Source organism: Protopterus annectens, chromosome 2.part1, assembly GCF_019279795.1.
Source record: "Protopterus annectens isolate FY-2018-M chromosome 2.part1, PAN1.0, whole genome shotgun sequence".
Classification (NCBI taxonomy): Eukaryota; Metazoa; Chordata; order Ceratodontiformes; family Protopteridae; genus Protopterus; species Protopterus annectens.
In genome coordinates this window covers 1,958,539,525-1,958,560,442 of record NC_056729.1, presented here as the reverse complement: position 1 = coordinate 1,958,560,442, position 20,918 = coordinate 1,958,539,525, and the positions used below count along the sequence as shown (strand labels likewise).

The 20,918-nt window shown below is 38.2% G+C and overlaps 1 protein-coding gene across 3 annotated transcripts in view; it reads right to left on the bottom strand.

Moving 5' to 3' along the window:
* Window positions 1-20,918, bottom strand: part of DST (dystonin) — a 4,096,730-nt gene that overhangs the window by 672,520 nt on the left and 3,403,292 nt on the right. For all 3 annotated transcript variants that reach the window (XM_044063350.1, XM_044063347.1, XM_044063348.1), the window contains 2 exons: window positions 20,293-20,377; window positions 2,960-3,201 (listed from right to left, as the gene is read on the bottom strand). In XM_044063350.1, coding sequence (XP_043919285.1) covers window positions 2,960-3,201; window positions 20,293-20,377 — 327 coding nt within the window. The remainder of the gene's footprint in view (window positions 1-2,959; window positions 3,202-20,292; window positions 20,378-20,918) is intronic.

Genomic DNA, 20,918 nt, shown 5'->3' with positions numbered 1-20,918 from the left:
ATAGGAATTTCACCCCAAGCATCACATCAGCAGCCCTACTAGACGGGCCCAAGGAAGTAAATTCTGTGGGCTGAAATATCCAGGGAACTGCTGTGGCTAGGCTTGTATAGGCCCTAGGGCCGATAGCCTAGTACTGACCTATGAACCTATGACTAATTGAATTAGAGGACTTAATTATTTTCACTTCTCCCTCTTGAAACTTTGCAGGTGCTTAAAAAGATCTAAATCTCATTGTTCTCTTCATGGGTTTAAGCAGGTCTGAGGTAGGCATCAAGTTATGTCTTCACTCATGACCCTGCTATTTTAATGGGGATTCCCAGCCAACATTAAAATATCCCTTGCCAAAAACGTTATAGTCAAAGGATGGCTGAAATATTCCAGTAGCTGAACTAGGCTTTAAAATTGAGGGATTGCTTAAAATTATCAGAGATGCAGAAAGTGACTGAAACTTTTAGATCCAGTTTAGTCTCAGATGACATCAGTGTAGGTACTAATGAAGGGTCTATATTATGACATCAGTGTAGGTACTAATGAAGGGTCTATATTATGACATCAGTGTAGGTACTAACGAAGGGTCTATATTATGACATCAGTGTAGGTACTAACGAAGGGTCTATATTATGACATCAGTGTAGGTAATAACGAAGGGTCTATATTATGACATCAATGTAGGTACTAACGAAGGGTCTATATTATGACATCAGTGCAGGTACTAACGAAGGGTCTATATTATGACATCAGTGTAGAAGGATCTATATTATGACATCAGTGTAGGTACTAACGAAGGGTCTATATTACGACATTGAAATGCCATAACATTGAACAACTCATCATTGGCACTTCCGTGATTCACTGAATACTTAAAGCGCAAACAAATAATTGTCCTGTAAACCAGTGGAACAAAATCTACCTAAACCAACCCACCCACGTGGGGGGCTGCGTTCTCCACATCCCGTGATGTGGGGGGAACAGCCCCCACACCTCCCTAACTAAATATACCAACTCCAAGATTGCACTACAGTGGATCACAGGGCAAAACTGTGTAGTTGGCCAACTACATCTTTGCCCTGTAAGTATTCAGTGAATCGCAGAAGTAATTTTCACTGAATACGTGTTGACGATGAAGTGTTCAATGTTACAATGTTTTGACGCCATAATACAGACCCACCAATGAAGGTGCTGCTGCTAAGGTATAGCTTCTGGCAACATTGTTTGGTGACGAGAACTTCTGTACTTTACAAACAAAACAATTGCATGTCACTGTTTATGAGCATTATTTCACAAGTAGTTCCCTTCTCAGAAACGCTGGTAGCTTTTCATTTAATTCTTTGACAGCCTCCATTTGTGATTCTTTTCCGTGAAGTTTGCTTAAATATCTCCTGTGTCTGTGGCTTGCTGCCTTTTATGACCAGGAGCTGAGAAATAACAAACCTGTCAAAAATCACAGTAATCTCTGGTAAACAGATGGGTAAAAGCCTGCCATAATCATAATTTTGTTTATTACAGGTTTGAGTGAAGATATCTGTAGAAAACTAAATAAAAAATGAGCAAGACTCAGTCTGTAGCTGAAAACAAACTCTAACATTGATTCAGGATTTGAAGTACTCAAATCAGTTAGAAGAACTGATGAAGTTTCTTCGTTTTTAATAATTTCTTAACCAGGTTAAGTTACGCTGGTCTCCATACCCTTATTGGTCAAGAACATATTTTAATTCTGGGTTAACATAGATGCTTTACTAGATATTATGAGATGCCAAAATTATACCATTTTCCTAAATGACAAATAATAAGAGTGGGGCCACAGCAGGAAACGTAAATACAACATATAAATTAACAATTTACTGCAGCCAATTAACAAGACTGGGGCCACAACAGCAAAGGCAACTGCAACATATAGATTAACAATTTACTGTAACCAATTAACAAGAATGGGGCCACAGCAGCAAAGGTAAATACAGCATATAGATTAACAATTTACTGCAGCCAGTTAACAAGACTGGGGCCACAGCAGCAAAGGTAAATGCAACTTATAGATTAACAATTTACTGTAACCAATTAACAAGGCTGAGGCCACAGCAGCAAAGGTAAATACAACATATAGATTAACAATTTACTGTAGCCAATTAACAAGACTGGGGTCACAGCAGCAAAGGTAAATACAACATACAGATTAACAATTTACTATAGCCAATTAACAAGACTGGGGCCACAGCAGCAAAGGTAAATACAACATATAGATTGCCAATTTACTGCAGCCAATTAACAAGACTAGGGCCACAGCAGCAAAGGTAAATACAACATACAGATTAGCAATTTACTGTAGCCAATTAACAAGACTGGGGCCACAGCAGCAAAGGGAAATACAGCATATAGATTAACAATTTACTGTAGCCAATTAACCAGCATATCTTTTTGAATTTAGGAAAAAAACAGCGTTATCTGGGGAGAACAAAACTACACACGATCAGTGAATGGACGTCAGGATTGAACCTTGGACCTCTTTGCCAAAGATTTTTCCTCATAAAACACTATGCTGCTCAGGTACCTACTGATACTGGCCTTGTAAAAGTGCTTTGCAGACCTATCAAGGTTCTATGGAAAGCAGGGATGGATGCAAAATAAGCCTTTATATGGAACAAGGGACTACTGTTTAAACCCTGGCTAGGTCAAAGACAAAAACGGTAGATAAAAAAAACACAAAGTCATTATTTGCTGTTAGAGTGATCCTCACTAAAAAAGATGGATCATTTCACTTAAGTGGTTGACAAACAAAAACAAAAAGCATCTAGAAATGTGAATTTGCTTTGGGTGCTTAGTAAAATAGCCCTTCTCACAAAGGTTTGACTTCATCTGACCAAACTATTGCCTTTATCACGGATACTAGTGTAAAGGACCAATGTCTCTAAACTCCATCACTGGTGTTTTCTCATTTTGTCACAAGACTTTTAATAACGCCTACCTTCATCCGGTCCTGTGATTGAGACAGCTGCTCCCCAGTCGGTACTGAATCTTCATACATAACAAGTTCAGCCTCCACATCACCAAGCCAAGCACTCAGCTCTTCATGAGTTAACTGGAACTTTGTTGCAAACTGCAGGGCCTTTTCCAGGGTTTGGGAAACATCAGAACTCATTTTCATTATGTCTGCATACTTAGCTTTGATACTGTCCAGCTTTTCCTGAATCACCACCACCTCATCCCCTAAAAAATAAACACAAGCAGTTTGCTAGAAATTAGAACTTGCACAGACAATAAACATACCACAAAATTCATCATCTAAATTACATATAGAAAGGGCATGATTCTGGACATTTGCGACATCTTAAGCATTTTTATAAAGGAACCAGTACATCTCGGACAGAGATATACTTGGCTTGCTCACAAAGTTAAAGCTAGCCATTTCCTTTCAATATTCTTTTAGTTAATTTCCAAAACAATTCTGCCTCTACAGCAACATCCATAGCACCATTAACTGCCTTTTTCTTGTGCTCTTACACTGTGCCTTAGTTTATGAAGGATCACCTAATATGCTCCAAGAAGGAATCTCCTTTTGGTAATCGAGTTCTGCGTATCTATGACAGGACGAGGACAAAGACTACAGCACTACTTTTGTACGTTAGCAAAGAACAAGAAGAATTAGCACATGCAAAGGACATTTTGAATATGTACTGTCCTGACTGGCACATTGAAAAATGTTCGGTAGACAATGCATTGCTATATAAGATGTGCAGAAGGCAAGTATGTAGAACGACAAAATACGTACACTTTATGACACAGAGAAATCTGGGCACAAGAGAAGGCTAGAATGTTGTATGCAAAAATTATCCAAACTTCATTACTCCGCAACTTGGATACCTAGTGTGACATCAAAGGTGGTTAAAGGAAAGCTAGAATGACAACTAAAGGAAGATGCAGTATCTCTCCTGCAGAACTCTGAACACTGAACCAGACCAGAAAGGTTCTGCACTGTAGAAGGACCATGCAGTCAAAACTAGAGAGTGGGCTGAAGGGAACAGCATTAAATCATGCATGATTTTGGGACAAACATAACAGATACCTCACTTGAAAAGACTAGCCTGGACTAACAGAAGCCTTCTCCTTCAGAAGGCAGAGATGTGTTAACATGGATAGCAAGACTGTTATTGTTTAGTGAAGTGGCAAGCATGTCATAAGAAGGTCTGAAAGAAAGTGCCTGCAGATATCACCCAGAAGATAAGATACAATAAAATATCCAAGCCAGTGCAATACAGATGTAGAAGGCTGCTAGGGAACAGATAACATGAAGAAGCATGCAACTTTCAGTATCCATGGAAACATGCTGATCTATAAAAAGATTATGAAGAAATCTGAAAACAAAAAAAGTTTTAAAAGGCAAGCAGGAAACAGACACTATTGAGCTGTAAATCCAAGTAACAGTAAGAAAACACATTTACCTATGATCAAAGAAAGATTAATGGTGGGCAAGCCTCAGGAACCACTTAAGTGAATGGTATACAGGAAGCGGAGGGTGAAGGACACTACAGGTCTTTAGACTTGATTTATTAAGTACTATGGGAGAGAGTGGGAATAAATATGCTAAGCATCAAGAAATTGACATTAGAATTGTAACAAGTGGTTCATAAACAATATTGGTTAACTTAACAACATGAAGTGTCCAGGACCTGTTACAGCACAGGAAGACTGGATCAATGCAGATGTGGATGAAATGACAGGCAGTGTGTGTGTGTGTGTGTGTGTGTGTGTGTGTGTGTGTGTGTGTGTGTGTGTGTGTGTGTGTGTGTGTGTGTGTGTGTGTGTGTGTGCACCTTCAGTGAAGGCTGGACACTGGGCTGGCAACGTGACACTGTAAAAACTCCACTGCCAATCAATCTGTGGACCAGTGATACGCTGTGGTGACCCCTAACGGGAGAAGCTGAAAGACAGTACAAAGCCTGTATGTAGCATGTTACTGCTGAAAATAGGTAGGAATTAAAAAGCTAACTAATGAGAATGATATACCAGATCTTAAACTGTTTGCATTCACAAAAACCCCGCTTTAATAAAGCAAACGTAATGTGATTAGAGGAAATGTGCACATCATTTAAGGCACTGAGGATATGTTAATGTTAGATAAAAGATCCAGTAAGACCAAATTTGGAATAAGCAGCTAAGATATGGGAAATGATACATTAAAAGTATGCAAGAAAGACAGATGACAAAGAGAAAGTGTACGATTTATAAGGAAGCTTAAAAGAATGCAGAGGATGGTCTAAGACACAAAGTAGGGCAAGGCAGATCAGCTCCTCTGCAATACAGAAAACACAGAGAAGATAAGAGTATTGGCAACACAAGGATATCGTTTGCTGCAGGAAATTGTTATAACTTTTGTGACTAAGGTAAGCACTTAACACTACTGCCTCAAAATGCTTGACTTTTAGTTTAGTTCCCAGCTAAGGCACTTTCTCTGTAGAAGTTTGATGTATTTCCTCTGGTCACTTGGATTTTCATCAAGTGTTCTGGTTTTCTCTCACTTCTCAAAGATAAGCCATAGGTGAACTCTTGACCCTCAAAGTTGTCTATGTATGCATGTCCATATGTGTGTGTGTGTGTGTGTGTGTGTGTGTGTGTGTGTGTGTGTGTGTGTGTGTATCTGTGCAACATGCATGATTTTACACATCCCTTGTTAGACTGATGTTCTACCCAGGAAACTTTCTCTGCATTGAACCCTGCACCCACCTGTACACAAGTTGTAGATCCTATTTAACTTGCAACCCAGAGTCAGTATATCTGAGTAGCAGAGGTTGTATAGGACACCATCCATAAACGAGGAAGTCACTGGGGCTTGCAGTCTTGTAAAAATGCTTATTTGTAACTCACTGAAAAACTCAGAGGTCAAAATACTGGTCCCCTCAACAAATGCCTCTCCAGCCGACACAAGCATCCTCCAAAAGGGCCTCATAGAAACAGACAACTGGTGCCAGAGCCATGGCCTCAAGCTAAACGCCAAAAAGTATATAGTCATCCCCTTTGGCAAAAACAAAGTGCCCACAAATTACCACATAGGTGGTAATCCATTAAGTACAGAAGAAGTAATTAGGGACCTGGGGACCCAAGTTGATAGCAATCTCTCATTTGACAACCACGTGGCCAAAGTGGTTAGAAAAACATTTTATATAGCCCACCTAATCATGAAGGGATTCACATCTAGATCAGGAGAGGTCATCGTGCCTCTTTACTCATCCCTCATCAGGCCCATAATTGAGTACAATGCCCCTTTTGGGATGTACCTTACCAGACACCTGCAGCAACTGGAAAGACCCCAAAAGTACCTCACCAAGAGGATTAAAGGGCTCAAACAGATGCCATATGCTGCCCGGTTAAAGAAACTCCAGCTCTACTCAGTGGCATACCGCCTGCTTAGAGGCGATCTGTGCCTGACGTATAAAGCCATGTCCAACCCGGAATTAATGGACATGCTGCACCTCAGAAAATCCAAATCCCATTGAGCTACGTGCTCAAGAGACTTGAACCTCAGCACTGAAATAAATAGGACATGCTGGAGGGACAGATTCATAACCCAGAGGCTCCCTTCACTCTGGAATAAAATCCCAGTCCAGGTTAGGCAGAGTCCCTCATTGACTCTCTTCAAGAGGAATCTTGATGAGTGGATGAGAGATCGTAGGTTTACCCCGGGTACCACTTCTGTGTCACTGTTAGACAGAGGCACAGTATACTAACCTCGAAAAAGGGCATAGCAAAATTAATTTAAAATGGGTGGCGAAAGCCAAACACACTCTTGCTAGGCTTATAAATGCCCTAGGGCAGATAGCCTAGTATGAACCTATGAACCTAAAACAACTTTGGAGTCCATCAGTCTGGGCAAACTTGACAGAAGAAAACTCAAGGAGTCGGACTCTGCTGTCAGAATGAAAGGCAAAATCATTTGACAATTGTCACTGGATCTTTAACAGTCACTTCATCTACTGTCAGCTGTTATTTTGTAAGCTCACTTTGTTTAACTTGAAAGGGACAGGCCATAGCTGAAAAAACAAACCTTATATTTCTTGTTTTACTGTTTATAATTTGTTGAGTGCAAGCTAAATAATTTCTGAATGAAAGATGGGTGGTTCATCCATAACATTCTCTGAAGAAACGTCTTTTGTTCAATTGTCTTACTGACTGACTCAAAACTGTTGAGAACACTGACAGCACATTCTGATTTTATACTTGTTTTACTTCACATGTACTATGCTCGGATTATCTTTCTTTAATTTTGTAAAGGATATGTTACAAACGAAGAGCTTTATTTTTCTTCAGTAATTTCTTTTTTAATAAAAGTTGCCAAAAATAAAACACAAGCATAAAAATCAAAGCAGCTCAAGTTAGCAAGAATACATTCAAGATACCATATTATACAGTACAATGAAAGAGACTCTAAAATGTAAAACCCATCCAGAATGTAAGGCTTGGTATGAATTTCATCAAAAAGTAACAAGTGTTTCTTATGCACGTCATTTGAAGTTGATGTAATATAACAATAAAACAAATTAAAAAAATATATCTCAAAAATAAAGCATGATCCTTTCCTAGCCCAAGGCTTAATGAGAATTACTGAGTATGTTTTAGGGTAGATGAAAATCAATAAAACAAAGTAAACAGATAATAATATTTCTGTCTCACTTAATTTGGTTTTCCAGTTTAGTACCTAAACCTAGTCATTTAACCAAAAACTCAGGAAAGATTAACAATTGTGTTAATTCTATATTTCCTCTGCTCATGATATAATAAAGCAGTCAGGATAGTTTGAGAGGATTCCAGATAAATATTCCTACTTTCCATAAATTTCATCTGTGCTTATTAAAATAAAATGGCAGCCATAATTCCATTGATTTTCCACTCTATGCTGATGCAGCAAAAAGGTTATCCCCCTTCCCCAGAGCTGCTACAGACATAATATAAAAAAGTAAAACATGAAACTTGTACTCAAGTCACTTGTAAACGTATCAAAGAATACACGAAAATGTTCAAATGTAAAAATAAAACTACAAGATTTTAAAAACCTTACCATGTTTAAGTAAGCTGTTAAAGCTACACAGCCGGGAGTATTCAAAGTTAACATTTTTAAGGTACAAAAAAATTAGACCAGATAAGCATGTAAAGCAATTTAGAGTACATGCCTTTAGTATGAACACTCTTAAACACTTGACTCACATCTCACAAAAAAATAAAAAAATAAATAAATAAACATTAAAAGCTCATTAAAAGCTGGCATACTGATTTTGCCATATAAACTAAACTTACAAAGGAAACCATCTTAAACAGCAATAAAACCACTATTTGTTTGTTTAATGTAATAAAAACCATCAAGAGTTTTCAGTCAACCTTAGTAATCCAAACATCTTACACGTAGCTCTTACGCTCTCCTTATATTCAGAAATGATGGACTTTCTTCTGTCAGAATCGTACTAGCCACGCCCCCAGGTTTGACCAAAAGACCATGAATTGAAGGACTTTTTTGTGGGTGAAATAGGAATTATCTGGCTAGTGCCAACTTGCCTACTTCGGGGGAAGAAGCAGTGGTTGGTCCACTGGGAAGAATGTGACCTGTTGTACTTGTCCTTGTGGTGCATAACCAGCCACATGTGGGCATTAGTTTTATATCACAAGCAGACAGCAGAAGTCAAACATGTAACATGGGGTCATAGGGTCTCTAAACCCCCCCCCCCACAATAGATGATCCCAATGCTCCCAGTGGTCATCTCTTACAGACAAGAGGAATGAACTGGCCAGTGAGCTCTCGGCCTAATGGAGAATAAATGGGTCTACATGATAGGTGAAGGGCTGGGGTTGGTATAATGGTTAAAGTGTTAAGCTCGCAGTCACAAGGTGCAAGGTTGATTTCACTTTCAGGAGGGAAATTGGTGAGGCTTAAAATGGTCCACAAAGGTAGCTAGCCTACTACTTACCTATGAACCTATGTTTGATGGACATGTAGGCTAGGAACTCAAAACTCTTATGTCTAAGTGTCAGAAAACTAATATTTAGAAAATTATTTCCTTTAAGCTAATTAATGTTGGGATATACTATGTATATAATTATAGTTAACAAAATGTAATAGTCATAAAGGTAATACTTAATGAAAAAGAGAGCATCTATAAAAATAATACTGTAGCTTGACACTGTTAAAAAACTACTCAAATATATTTAGTGAAAAGTTATATTATGAGGTAAAAAGAAGCTCAGTTCATTGTCAAGAAACGTTTAACTTCAATCACTACTACAAGTGAAAACTGGTAGGTGTACTACCATTCACAACGTGCACTTGTAAAATAGTAAATAAGGAATTTTATTTATTTATTTAACATTTGTTAACCGGGAAAGTCAAACTTGAAATGAAGACAATTTTCAGTGCATGCCCAGGGAGAAACACCACAAACACAAGTCTTTGTAATGTGGGAGGAAACCAGAGCACCCAGAGAAAACCCACATGGATGCAGGGAGGACAAGCAGACTCCACACAGAAGGCACCCCAGCTGAGAATCGAACCAGACAGCCTCTTGCTGTGAGGTGGCAATGCTACCACTGCACTGTCCATATATTATATAATAAAATGTACTCAATATTCAAAAACATGCAAAGTGACTGAACAAATCAATCAGAGTGTCCACACTCAATCCGTCATTCACCATGGAAAGAAGTCCAGATATCATTTCTGCTCTACTAACCAGAAACTGCAGACTTTGAAATTGTTATCCATCCTCCTATACACTGCAAAAAATGTTCCATTAAGCACCGTAATATAACACAAAAAAAAGCATGCAAGGTAATGATGTTAATTTCTTTGGAAACCAACTTTTTAACAGAGAAAGATAGCAGATTTAATGTTTAGCATCCAGTAGCTGTGCTGAAAAAAAGTATCACAGTTATTAACTACAACACTGACGCATCCATAAAGGAAGAGAAAACAAAAAACAAAAAAAAAACAGAAACTGAAAGGTATAATTCAGCCATCAGCACACATGCTGAGGTCATGCTCAGTTCATCATTTGGCTCCCCCCAACAGAAAAAAACATGAAGAAACATTAAAGTGCCACTATACATAGAATTAAAATCACTGACATAATCAACTTACATGCAGAATAACTCTGCATGCTGAGTGAATCGTGTGGCAAAAGATACCTCTCCATCCACATGGGAACCTCTTTAAATATTCAGAATATACTTGATAGGTAAAAAGCTTTTTAATGGCTGTGGTCAATTGTGATACCCCAGCCAGGATATCTAGTGTGATCCAATGAGCTACGGCAAAAAAACATGTCCTGAGGTGGAGCAAGATTTTGTCTCACTGATAGGGAACTTCCATGGCTTATAATCAGATAGTTGTCTGTACTTTTAAGGGAGCCTTCAATAGCCATCTTGGACACTAAGGCATAATGAAAATGAGTTTTGGTATTTTTTTCCTCTGCACTTTTGATTAAGTAAGGAATCAAAAGAAATGGTGGAAAGGCATACAGTATTCTACCCCTCACACAGAAGGAGCACATCTATCACCAACTCCCCCTTGTCAGGTTGCAAAGAGCAGGGTGCTGCACTCCTAGAAGAATCTCTTCAGTAAAGAATCTTTAATCCTTACCTCCAGGTGTGAAATGGAGATAAAGCACAGGGAGTTTGATGCTCCTGTCTATGTCCCACAGCCAGATCAGCACTGCCTGTCCGTAAAGGTAGAAAAATGATATGTTCCTTGTTTATTTGGGTGAATCATGATAGTTTGGTTATTAGCCTGAATCAGAAGAAGCCTCAATTCCAGCTCCCCATCCTGATTCCTTGAGGCCAGAACAATTCTCATATATCTAGGGAGTTGTATGGAATCCTCTCTCCAAAGAAGACCACACGGCTTGGACTGTGATGAGGCCAAGTTGGGAAATCCTCCTCATCATCATCATCTTCATCAACCCCCTTTACCATTTTCTATACTGGGCCATGGTGCTGTATAGAAGGGATGATCTAACTCCTCCTTCTTACCTAAGTATTCATTTTGGTATTACAGGTCAGTCTATGGAGGATTTCATGAGCCTGAAGATTTCTCCAAAAGATGGGTCACCTGGAGAACAGCTATGGAGGAGATGTTTCACTATCTGTATCTACAAATCTCAGTGATAGCGATCTCTAGATCCTCTATGTCAGTGATCCTCAACCACCGGGCCATGGATCATTTGGTACTGGGCTGCCAGGCATGGAGTGAAACAAAAAAGTAAATGTGTGTGTGTATGTATGTGTATGAGTGTGCTTATCTGTCTGTCTGCATGTGTGAGTGAATGCATGCATGAAAGCAGAATGTATGCGTGTGTGTGTAAGAAGAAAGTGATTGTATGACAGAGAGTGAGCAATGAGCTCGATTGAGCCATTATTTTACACTCGCTAAGCAGCACTTTTGCTGTTTAGCGAGTATAAAATAAAAGTCAAAGAAACTGAAAAAAGTGTGTGTGTGTGTGTGTGTGTGTGTGTGTGTGTGTGTGTGTGTGTGTGTCAGTCTGCATGTGTGAATGCATGAGTGCATAAAAGCAAAAGAGGCTGTGTGTGTGTGAGAGATCGAGTGAGAGTGAGAATGATCTTGTGTGATTGAATGCATGCATGAAAGCAAAACAGAGATGTTTGTGTGTGTGTGTGTGTGTGTGTGTGTGTGTGTGTGTGTGTGTGTGTGTGTGTGTGTGTGTCTGTGAGAGAGAGAGGAAGAGAGAGTAAAGAGTGAGAATGATCCCTGGCAGCAGCAGCAGCAATGAGGTTTGCATACCTCTCAACCATACCACTCAACCTCTCGCACAACAAATCTGGACAGAGCCACAAATAATAGGGACTTTATAAACATAGAAAGCCAACAAGGTTGCCATTAGATTTACATACCGCTTGACCATACCACTCAACCTTTCACACAATACATCTGGACACATACCTCTCAACCTCTTACAGCAAGACATCTGGACAAAGCCAAAAATAAAGGGGGGACAAAGGTCCAAAAACACTTTTAAGTGCTGCTTTTAGAATGTAGATAAAAATACACATTTTGCATTAACATGTATTTTCTGAAGGGTATGAAATCTGAAGCTCAACTGTCTATCATTATATTCTGACTTCAAACCTCAATGATCTGCCAGTGATTTGCCAGAAAAGAACAAATTTATGAGAAACAGACCAAAAATATGAGGCAATAATATGGCCATTCTACGAAAATCTGTACAGTTGAGAGGTATGCTGGACAGGGTCAAATAATTGTGACAGATTTTAAATATTGCTCTTATAAACTTAAAAAGTCAGTATGGTTGCCATTAGGTTTACATACCTCTCGACCATAGTAGATCAATGATATACTGTTAAGCAGAATGTACACTTTTTTATTGCCAGTTGTATTTTTATTGTACTTTGGAGCTTTTCTCCTTGGGTCTTGGCCGAAAATTGACTTGTAATCCAGTTGGGCCTCCCTGGTAAACAAATGTTAAATAAATAAAGATTATGCACTTTATTATGAGAGTGTGATGGCCGGTCCATGGAAAATTGTCTTGGTGCAAAAAAAGTTGGAGACCACTGCTCTGTGTTCTCTTTCTAGGACAAAGAATGTGAGGAAAAATCTGTTTATATGTCAGCTGTGTCCTGGCTAGTGTCAGGCAAAGCTGATGTATGGGGCAGGGATCATGTGATTGGTGCACAATGGGTATCAGTCAAAAGGACAATGGGGGGTCGTGGAAGTTATTTTCCTGTACCAAGTTGAAACTTAAACAGCGTTTTGCTAAACAGCTGTAAGATTCTTTCCAAGCAGAGTTTGTTTCTTTCCCTTGTTTGTTGTTTTTCTTTTACTTTCTCCAGTCACTCAAAACTGGAAGCTCACAAAAAGCAGTTCAAGCTTCAACTTGGTACAGGAAAAGCTTCCAGTAATTTAAAAGAAAAACTAAATCAAATGCACTCAAGAGTGTTGAAATATGTGAAACACTACACTAAAGTCAAATAAAAGTTTGGAAAAATAGCATTAACTAGCAATTTCGAGGCTGAAATAAAGAAAATACTGAGCATGAGGCTTTTCAAGAAGAGCTGTTTCAAAGAATAGTGCCGTTAGAAGACAGAGAACATACACAAAACCTAGGATTTTGTACTGTACATAAGAAACTGGAAGAAACTGACTACATTAATTTTCTGAAACAAACATAATTAAGTTGACTGCAGGATTTATTAATTGAGAGGGCACATCATGTATATATTGCATGTCTGGCCTCGAGAAAGCAGCGGAGATCTATATTAATAAAAATACAATCATAACAGAAGACAGATCTGCTCCTGACAAAATCATGGCAGAAGGGAAAAGCATTAATATTAGGGACAGCAGGCTATTTGTTGGAAATGATTCACTACATGCATGGCATAAGAGAAACAAGCTTATCCCAGCAGTCAGGGAATGTCAAGAGGCAGGTGTGAGATTCAAGCTGCTGTATTCAGCTGTCTTCAGATTATTTTTTCCTGAAGGATCAGACATTTTTAGATGCAGGGCAGGTTAAGCAGAAAATCAAAAGTTTATCCAACAAAGGAAGAGTCAGCAAACAGAAGGGCGTTCCACTACTCATTCTTCTGACCATAACAAAGCCGTACAGCGACTTTGCTAGTGAAACCTTTTCCATTGTTCCAAAGGAGAAAACTTCAGTGTCAGAAAAAAAACACAGGATTAAATGGGAAACAAGAACACATCATTCCCATTAGACACAGGAATAGGCATGTGCAATGTGGTTTTACAAGAAGAACTGGCTAAGAAAGACTGAACTTTTGTTGCCAGTTTTAAAGTGTCAGATGGATTGTAAAGCATATGACAACTTTATGTCACTAGAAGACTGAAGGGACTAAAGACTTGACTAACACATTTTGTTCTTATTAATATTTGCATAAGTTCATGATGTAAATTGCATGTTATACTGTAAAGCAGTTTTGTGTAGTGAGAAGTTAGAGGTGAGGTGAGAAAAGTCTTATCAGTTACTGCTGCATATGTTAAATGCATTTATGCAAGAAACTGCTTTTTTTTAGTTGTAAGGAACCCATCCAGGATTTATACTGTAAAAAGATAAGAAAGGCTGGACAGAAGCAAGGTAAAGTTAATATAAGGTTGTGATCTTGAGCTGCTGGGGGTGGGGATGTACATGTTTATTGATTACATTACACATATATTTAAGATAATAACTTCCCTTGTTCTATACAGGTGAATGCATGGGATGAGAGATGTAAAATTGTACTGGTCACATAATATGCAGAATTAATATAATAACTTCCACTGCTTTTAGTGACGTGGCTTAATGTCCTTGGTTTGAGCTACAGACATTTTCAGGCAAAGAGGCTTGAAAAATAAAATGAAATGATGAAAGGCATGAAAGTGGTAGTTCTTTTTTGTTTCTGCAAAGTCAGTATCTACTTTTTTACATTGACAAAGGCTTTCAGTGGGACACAAGAAGTCTACAGGTGCAAGCAATTAATCCTGAAAGAGCTAAACAGTGTGTTCTGGGTGGCATTTACAAAGATCCTTTCATGCATATGCAAAGTTACTAGCTGCTTTTACATCACCATTTTGGTGACCAGAAGTCTGCAGGTTAAAGCAGTTAACCTTGTGAGCTCTGAACACTATATGCTCAGTGAATTGTACAATGTACAGTGTAATTAACATTTAAAGACACATTTGTAAGCAGTTCAGTGAAAAATAATGAAGTGTAATATATTTGATATTATTCAGAATTATTTAAATCTTTATACATGTTTATATTTGTGTGTGTATGACTTGTATTTATGTTTTATTTATTAAAAAAACAAATAACACTGAAACTCTGTGAAGTTAATTCTTTAATGCATTTAAAATAACAGTGCACAATTTATTTATTTAAAGGTAGCCAATGCACCTTTTCTTAAGGCTAAAAGTTAATGTTTATTGATAGTATGGTTACAGTTTTTCACATATGGGAGGGGAACAGAGATAAGAAAAGAACAAATAACTACGTGTAAGTGGGAAGGCAGGGTGCAGCACATGTATTTGCACAAAGAAACCTTAATTATAGATTAGGTAGTGCCTGTGGGTGTAGCCATCGATTTGTGGCACCTGAAGGGGTACATCACTTGCTGAAAATGTACACAGTTTTGTGTGCTTGTTTTAACTTAAAAGGAGAATGAGGTACTGAAAATGTATTTACTTTTTTGTTTGAGTGTTTTCATTGAAGGAAAAGGTCTTGAAAAAATGTGACATATGTTAAACAGAGACAAGATGAAGCACCTGTGTAAGACATGAGCCAGACAAACAATGTGCACATTTAAACTAAAAGTTGGAAATAAAAGTCTTTCAGCTTTTCCCGGTTAGGGGTCGCCACAGCAGAACTCCGGTCCGCTAATGATTGGCAGTAGATTTTTACGTACTGGCTTGCCAGGCCTAACGCACAATCTTCAACAAAGGAACGCCCATTCAAGCATGTCGCCACACAGAAGACGCTCTGAGAATCGACCGGGCAACGTCTAACTGTGAGGCAACAACGCTAGTTGGAAATGCACATTCAAAAAACTACTATGTAAAATAGGAGGGGAAAAAGCTTTCTATCATAATGGCTACACTGTCCATATTATTATGGATCTAAATGTCCTTACAGGTACAGGCAAAAAGCAACCATTATTGAATTATATTAATAAATGTAGGGTATACATAACAATGTTGCAGGAGACACATTTGTATACAAATGAGCATACAAATTTAACAAAGAAAGGATTCCAGGATGGAAATTCAGCAGAATATCAAGGACAAAGAAAAAGGGGAGTAATACTATTGGTTGCTTGATGAGCTCCTATACTGACAGAAGAGGAAAAAGATAACAGTGGCAGTTTTGTGGTAGTAAGAGATAATTGGTAGGAAAGAAATGGGGGTGTATAATCAAATCAGCAGGGAAGTCTCCAGAAACAGACAGTATTCCAGTGGAAGTTTGGAAGTTGGGAGGGAAGAAAGTGATAGCAATCTATTAAGTTTTGTTTAACAATATTTTAAATGGGGAAAGTACCAGCACCTTGGAAAAAAATTGTGGCGGCTGTATTACCAAAAGAGGGTAAAGTACTTCAGACTCAGCTTCATATAGACCCATTTCAATTTTAAACCCTGATTATAAATTGTTTATGTCTATACCAGCTAAGGGAATGGCAAAGCCATTGTCAAAATTGAGAGCTATAGATCAATGTGGCTTTTTGGAAGGGAGGTATACATTAAACGGACAGTGATGAACCAGTGGGAAGCACGTTGCAAGAAAACACTGCTCCTGCTGGCAGGTCTTGTTGCAGAGAAGTTATTTAATAGAGTCAGCTATAGACCAATGGTAAAATTCTCTTTCCCTGTTAAAGTAACAGGGTTAATTAGGATGCAGATGAATGGTCAGAGCAGAGCTGGATCCAGCACTAGGTGGCCTAGGCAGTCACCTAGGGCACACTGGATGGGAAGGGGCCCCCACTGGCTGGGAGGGGTCCTGTTGGCCATGGGGCCTGTCAAGTTTACTTTTTAATAAAAAAAATGTGTTTAAGGGCATTCTTTGTTAAGAATGCCCTCTGCGTCTGGTCACACACAACTGTTGTTCCATGTTCTACATGTGCGGAATTTAAATAGCTGTGCTGCAGCTGCCTCTGTAATGATTATCCTCATTCCCTGAAACTGACCTGTTTACTTCTTCAATTCCACATTCCATGTGCATGGAATTTAAATCCTTCTGCTGCTTCCATAGTGAACACACTCACTCCCTGGAACTTGATTCTTCTACAGCACAGACACACGTAAAGAAGAGAATATGTGTGTGTGTGTGTATGTGTGTTGCCCTAGTTAGGGATGGCAGGTGGTTAGTTAATTTGCTCAAACTCAAACCCTGTACCTTAGTTACAGGAAACAAGAGCCTGAATCCTCTACTCCAACAACCAAGTTGCTAAAAATTTTGAGTTCCAAGTGCATTTTCAAGGAATTGAGTTTCAAGGACATTTTCAAGGAACTGTCAGATTCAACGTATGCAAAGTTTACTGCTGTTCATACTAAGTCTGTTTACAATGTGCAACTGTTTTGTTTAGCAAATGGTATCACTATTGTGCTATAAAATGTAATAAACTGTTTGTATTACAACTGGTAGCATACCTGCTTTTGGTGCAGAAGGCTGTGGGTTCTACTACAGCATATAGATGGATTGCTGATATTGTGCTGTACTTTAAGGGAGATGGGGGCTGCAGTCCTGAGTAAGTCATCCTTTCGATGAGATGACTGGTAACTATGAACCTATCAGTTTGCCATCTACTCCTTATTCCATTACCACCTTACTATTTTTTTTTTAATGTAACTTCGGCAATTTACTCTTCAAAGGCAGCAGGCACTGAATTTCTAGATGAAACACTGAAATATAAATATAAAGAAATATATAATAGCACCAACCTCTTCATTAGTTACAGATCTCTTTAATGTTAGGATGCCACCTTTACAAATGCCCAAAGTGGGACTTTTTTTTTGTAGAAACATGATATTTTGCAGGACAAACATACCCATGGCCTGTGCAAAGGAAACAGTTTCACTTTTTTTGCCAAAATAAAAGCTTATTCTTCCAGCAGTTCAGTTGCTTATGCTATTTCATATAACATTTAGGTGTTTCAGATACAAAATAACCATATTATGCAACTGTTAAACAAAACTTATGAAATATTTTTGTCTAAAATCTCAGGACATTTGCCATTTTTTAGATTATTTTGCAAGACACATCTGCCCAAAGAGGGACTGCCTCTTGCAAAGAGGGACAGGTGGTAACCCTATTTAATGTGGAATTATTCAAATGACTTTTACTTCAGCAGAGATTGTGTATGTTGACTGATATTGGTGGATTGTAATGACAGAAGTCAGAGTGGTCTTTTATGGTTGAAATGTTCTGAATTGGGCAGTTTTGTCATTATTAGTTCATACATTTTGTTTCATTGCTTACTGGAAAATGTTCAAAACTAAAAATGTAAAATACACTCTAACAAGTGGTGCTATATTATACAAAATAATTTAATTTAATACAATCAAGAAGGTGAATTAAAGAACACATGCATGTATGCAAGGTCCTAAAAATGTGTACAAGGGGCCTATGATTTGAAAACAGCCCAAAGGTAAACTTTATCAGCCACTGACTAGATGCATTCTTTGAATGTGGATTTTAATGCCATTTCAATGAATGTGAGTTTCAAGGGGAGAGAAGTTTTAATGCTAAGTCTGTTTTCATTGTGAGACTGTATTGTTTTGTTTACCAGATGTATACCAGTGTTTGTGCTATAAAATCTGAAGTAACAGTTTTAAATTAAATCCAAATATCTAATCATTCTAGAAGAAAAGCAGAAAACAGTACACACTGAGAGGTCTGTTTATGGCAACTAGAGAGAAATAGCCAAGTAATAGGACACTGGCTGCAGCAGTAGGGGAATTGTGTATGGGACCCCCAGTTCATTACCATGCCTAGGGCCCCATTTAACCATGATCTGGCTCTAGGTCACATGCAAGAATTAAAGTGGGAAGTTTCCATTTGAACAAGCTATGAGACAGGTGTCATCTTTCCCCTTTGATATTTGCTTTATATTTAGAGCCATTTACAAAAAATAAGGGAGTGGCAAATTGATGCATACAAATTGCATAGTAATTAAGAAAATTTGCTTTACTCACAGATGATATTACTTTAAATCCAAGAAGGGCATTTCTGTCCTATGGAAAATTCTGATACAGTTTCAAGTTTCTTCAAAGGTATAAAATAAATGAAGATAAAATAAAGGCTATCACAATAAACGATATACGCACACATGAGCTGGCTCAGCAATCCCCAGATTTATGAGGACATGAGAAAACAAAGTATTTATACGTATGGATTAAAATGCATTCTATTATGGCAGCTAAGGATATGTAGGAAGCGAGTAAATGAAAGGCAACACAAAAACTGAGAAGCTAGAAGCTGTTGATTATGGATAGTAAGAACTTACTTGGGAGGGGAACATAGCAAGAGTTAATTGGGATAAATTTATTCTACCCACAGACCAAGGTGGTTTGGCATTACTTGAGTTGAAGGGATGCTTTGGAGCTACACTGTTAAGGGTTACATACATGAAGCTAGCAGAAGATTATAAATCAAAGTGGAAAGGCATTATGATGAAAAGGGGCTGGGTGACTTTAGAAGTTAAGAAGAGAGTACAAGTTCAGATACAGATGAAATGTGTCCAAAGGGGGAGGAACAGACTTGATGGGCAGGGCAAAGAACAAAAATTCACCAAAAGGATAGAACAATTAAGCTAATCACATAATTCTGCTGTCATAACAATGTACTGCAAACTGATGCTGTAGATTAATAAGTTAAACTCGCCATCTCTAGTCAGCGGTAACCTGCTGTTGAAGAAAACATGACATTAAGACCATAATAAATCTGGCAGACAGCGTTTACCATAATCTTTCCCAGGTAAGGAAGGTAGGATATCTTGATTACCACTTCCCTTCCAGGGAAAGGGTTGCACAGTCTATTAGCCAGGGATCTTAGGACAGGATCCAATGTCCTACATGCCTCCATAACTGTAATATGATATATTTTTTATAATGACCAAAAAAACATAACAGGAAAAGTGGAAGCAGAAGAGTTCAAATGGATTGATTTACCACTAGCAACTAAAGCCACAGGCACATTCCCATGGGACTGCCGTGGCTGTATAGACCCAGGTGAGAAGAAAGCAGGAAATACCAGAAATGAAGGGAGGGAGACCAGACCATGAGCCTGCCAGCTCAGACAAAGAAGCATTATGGAAAAAACAGAAAATAACAGGCTCCTATACTGAGAAGTGTCAGTGTGTCAACACACTGTCCAGCATTTACTGTTCAAGAAATACAGGCATTTGGTGCCAGAAGACAAGAATACCGCGTGCTGTATTCTCACACCAGGTATCAGGATTCATTTTCAAAAAAAAAAAAAAAAATTGACACTGCAGTACAATATTTCAGGTGAGTTGACAAGCCAAGGACCCATCTGCCAGAGTTGGTGATAGCTCTTGCATATGTAAATGATCCCATGCCACTTAATGAAAAATGTATGGGAATGTTCTTCATGTCCTGGCCAAATTTCCCTAGTCAGTATAAATACCGACTTCAGTCTCCCCTGAAAAGAGGCTGCTGGTTAGTCAACAAAGTGTAAAAATAAATAAATAAAATAAAATACAAATTATTCATTTATTTAAAACATTGTCAAGTCTTGTCTCAGAAAATAAAAATCATTAAATTAGTTAAAGCATTGTTACCTGTTGTTTGTTTCAGAAGTTCTAGTCCTTTAAGTATAGCCTCATCAACATCCTTTTTTCTGTGAATAATATCATCATGGAGTGCCTGTAATAAAAAAAAAAGTACTGGTCTCAAACACACTATATTTGGACAATAAGGGCAGAACATCAGAAGCTAGGACCTTTAGCAGAATATGATAAGCATGCTTAACATAATTAAGCCTAGTGACTGTTAGAATAACTCTGATTTACCCACATTAAAGAAAGTGGCTATGTGAAGCCAATTTGTTAGCCAATTAGTACAACAGCAAACAGATGAACACTATATAGTGACATGAAATAATAATGAACTAAACCTCACACATAAAACCAAAGTCTGCTAAACATGCTTTTCCAACATGACTCTTTAACAAAATGAACTTGGTGGCTTTTGTAGCTGATGGTTATCCACATCATTTCTCAGTTTTACTTGTAATGCACTGGTTTGTTCATGTTGGCTAAATGGCATCCATCAGTCTGTTGTTTGTTCTGCAGTGGTCTGGATCCTAACAATTTATACTCTCCACTTCATTCTCAGAACACGTGGGTATTACACTCACTTCAGTTACAAACTACAAAGTCAAACATTCACATACTCAGCTTCTTTT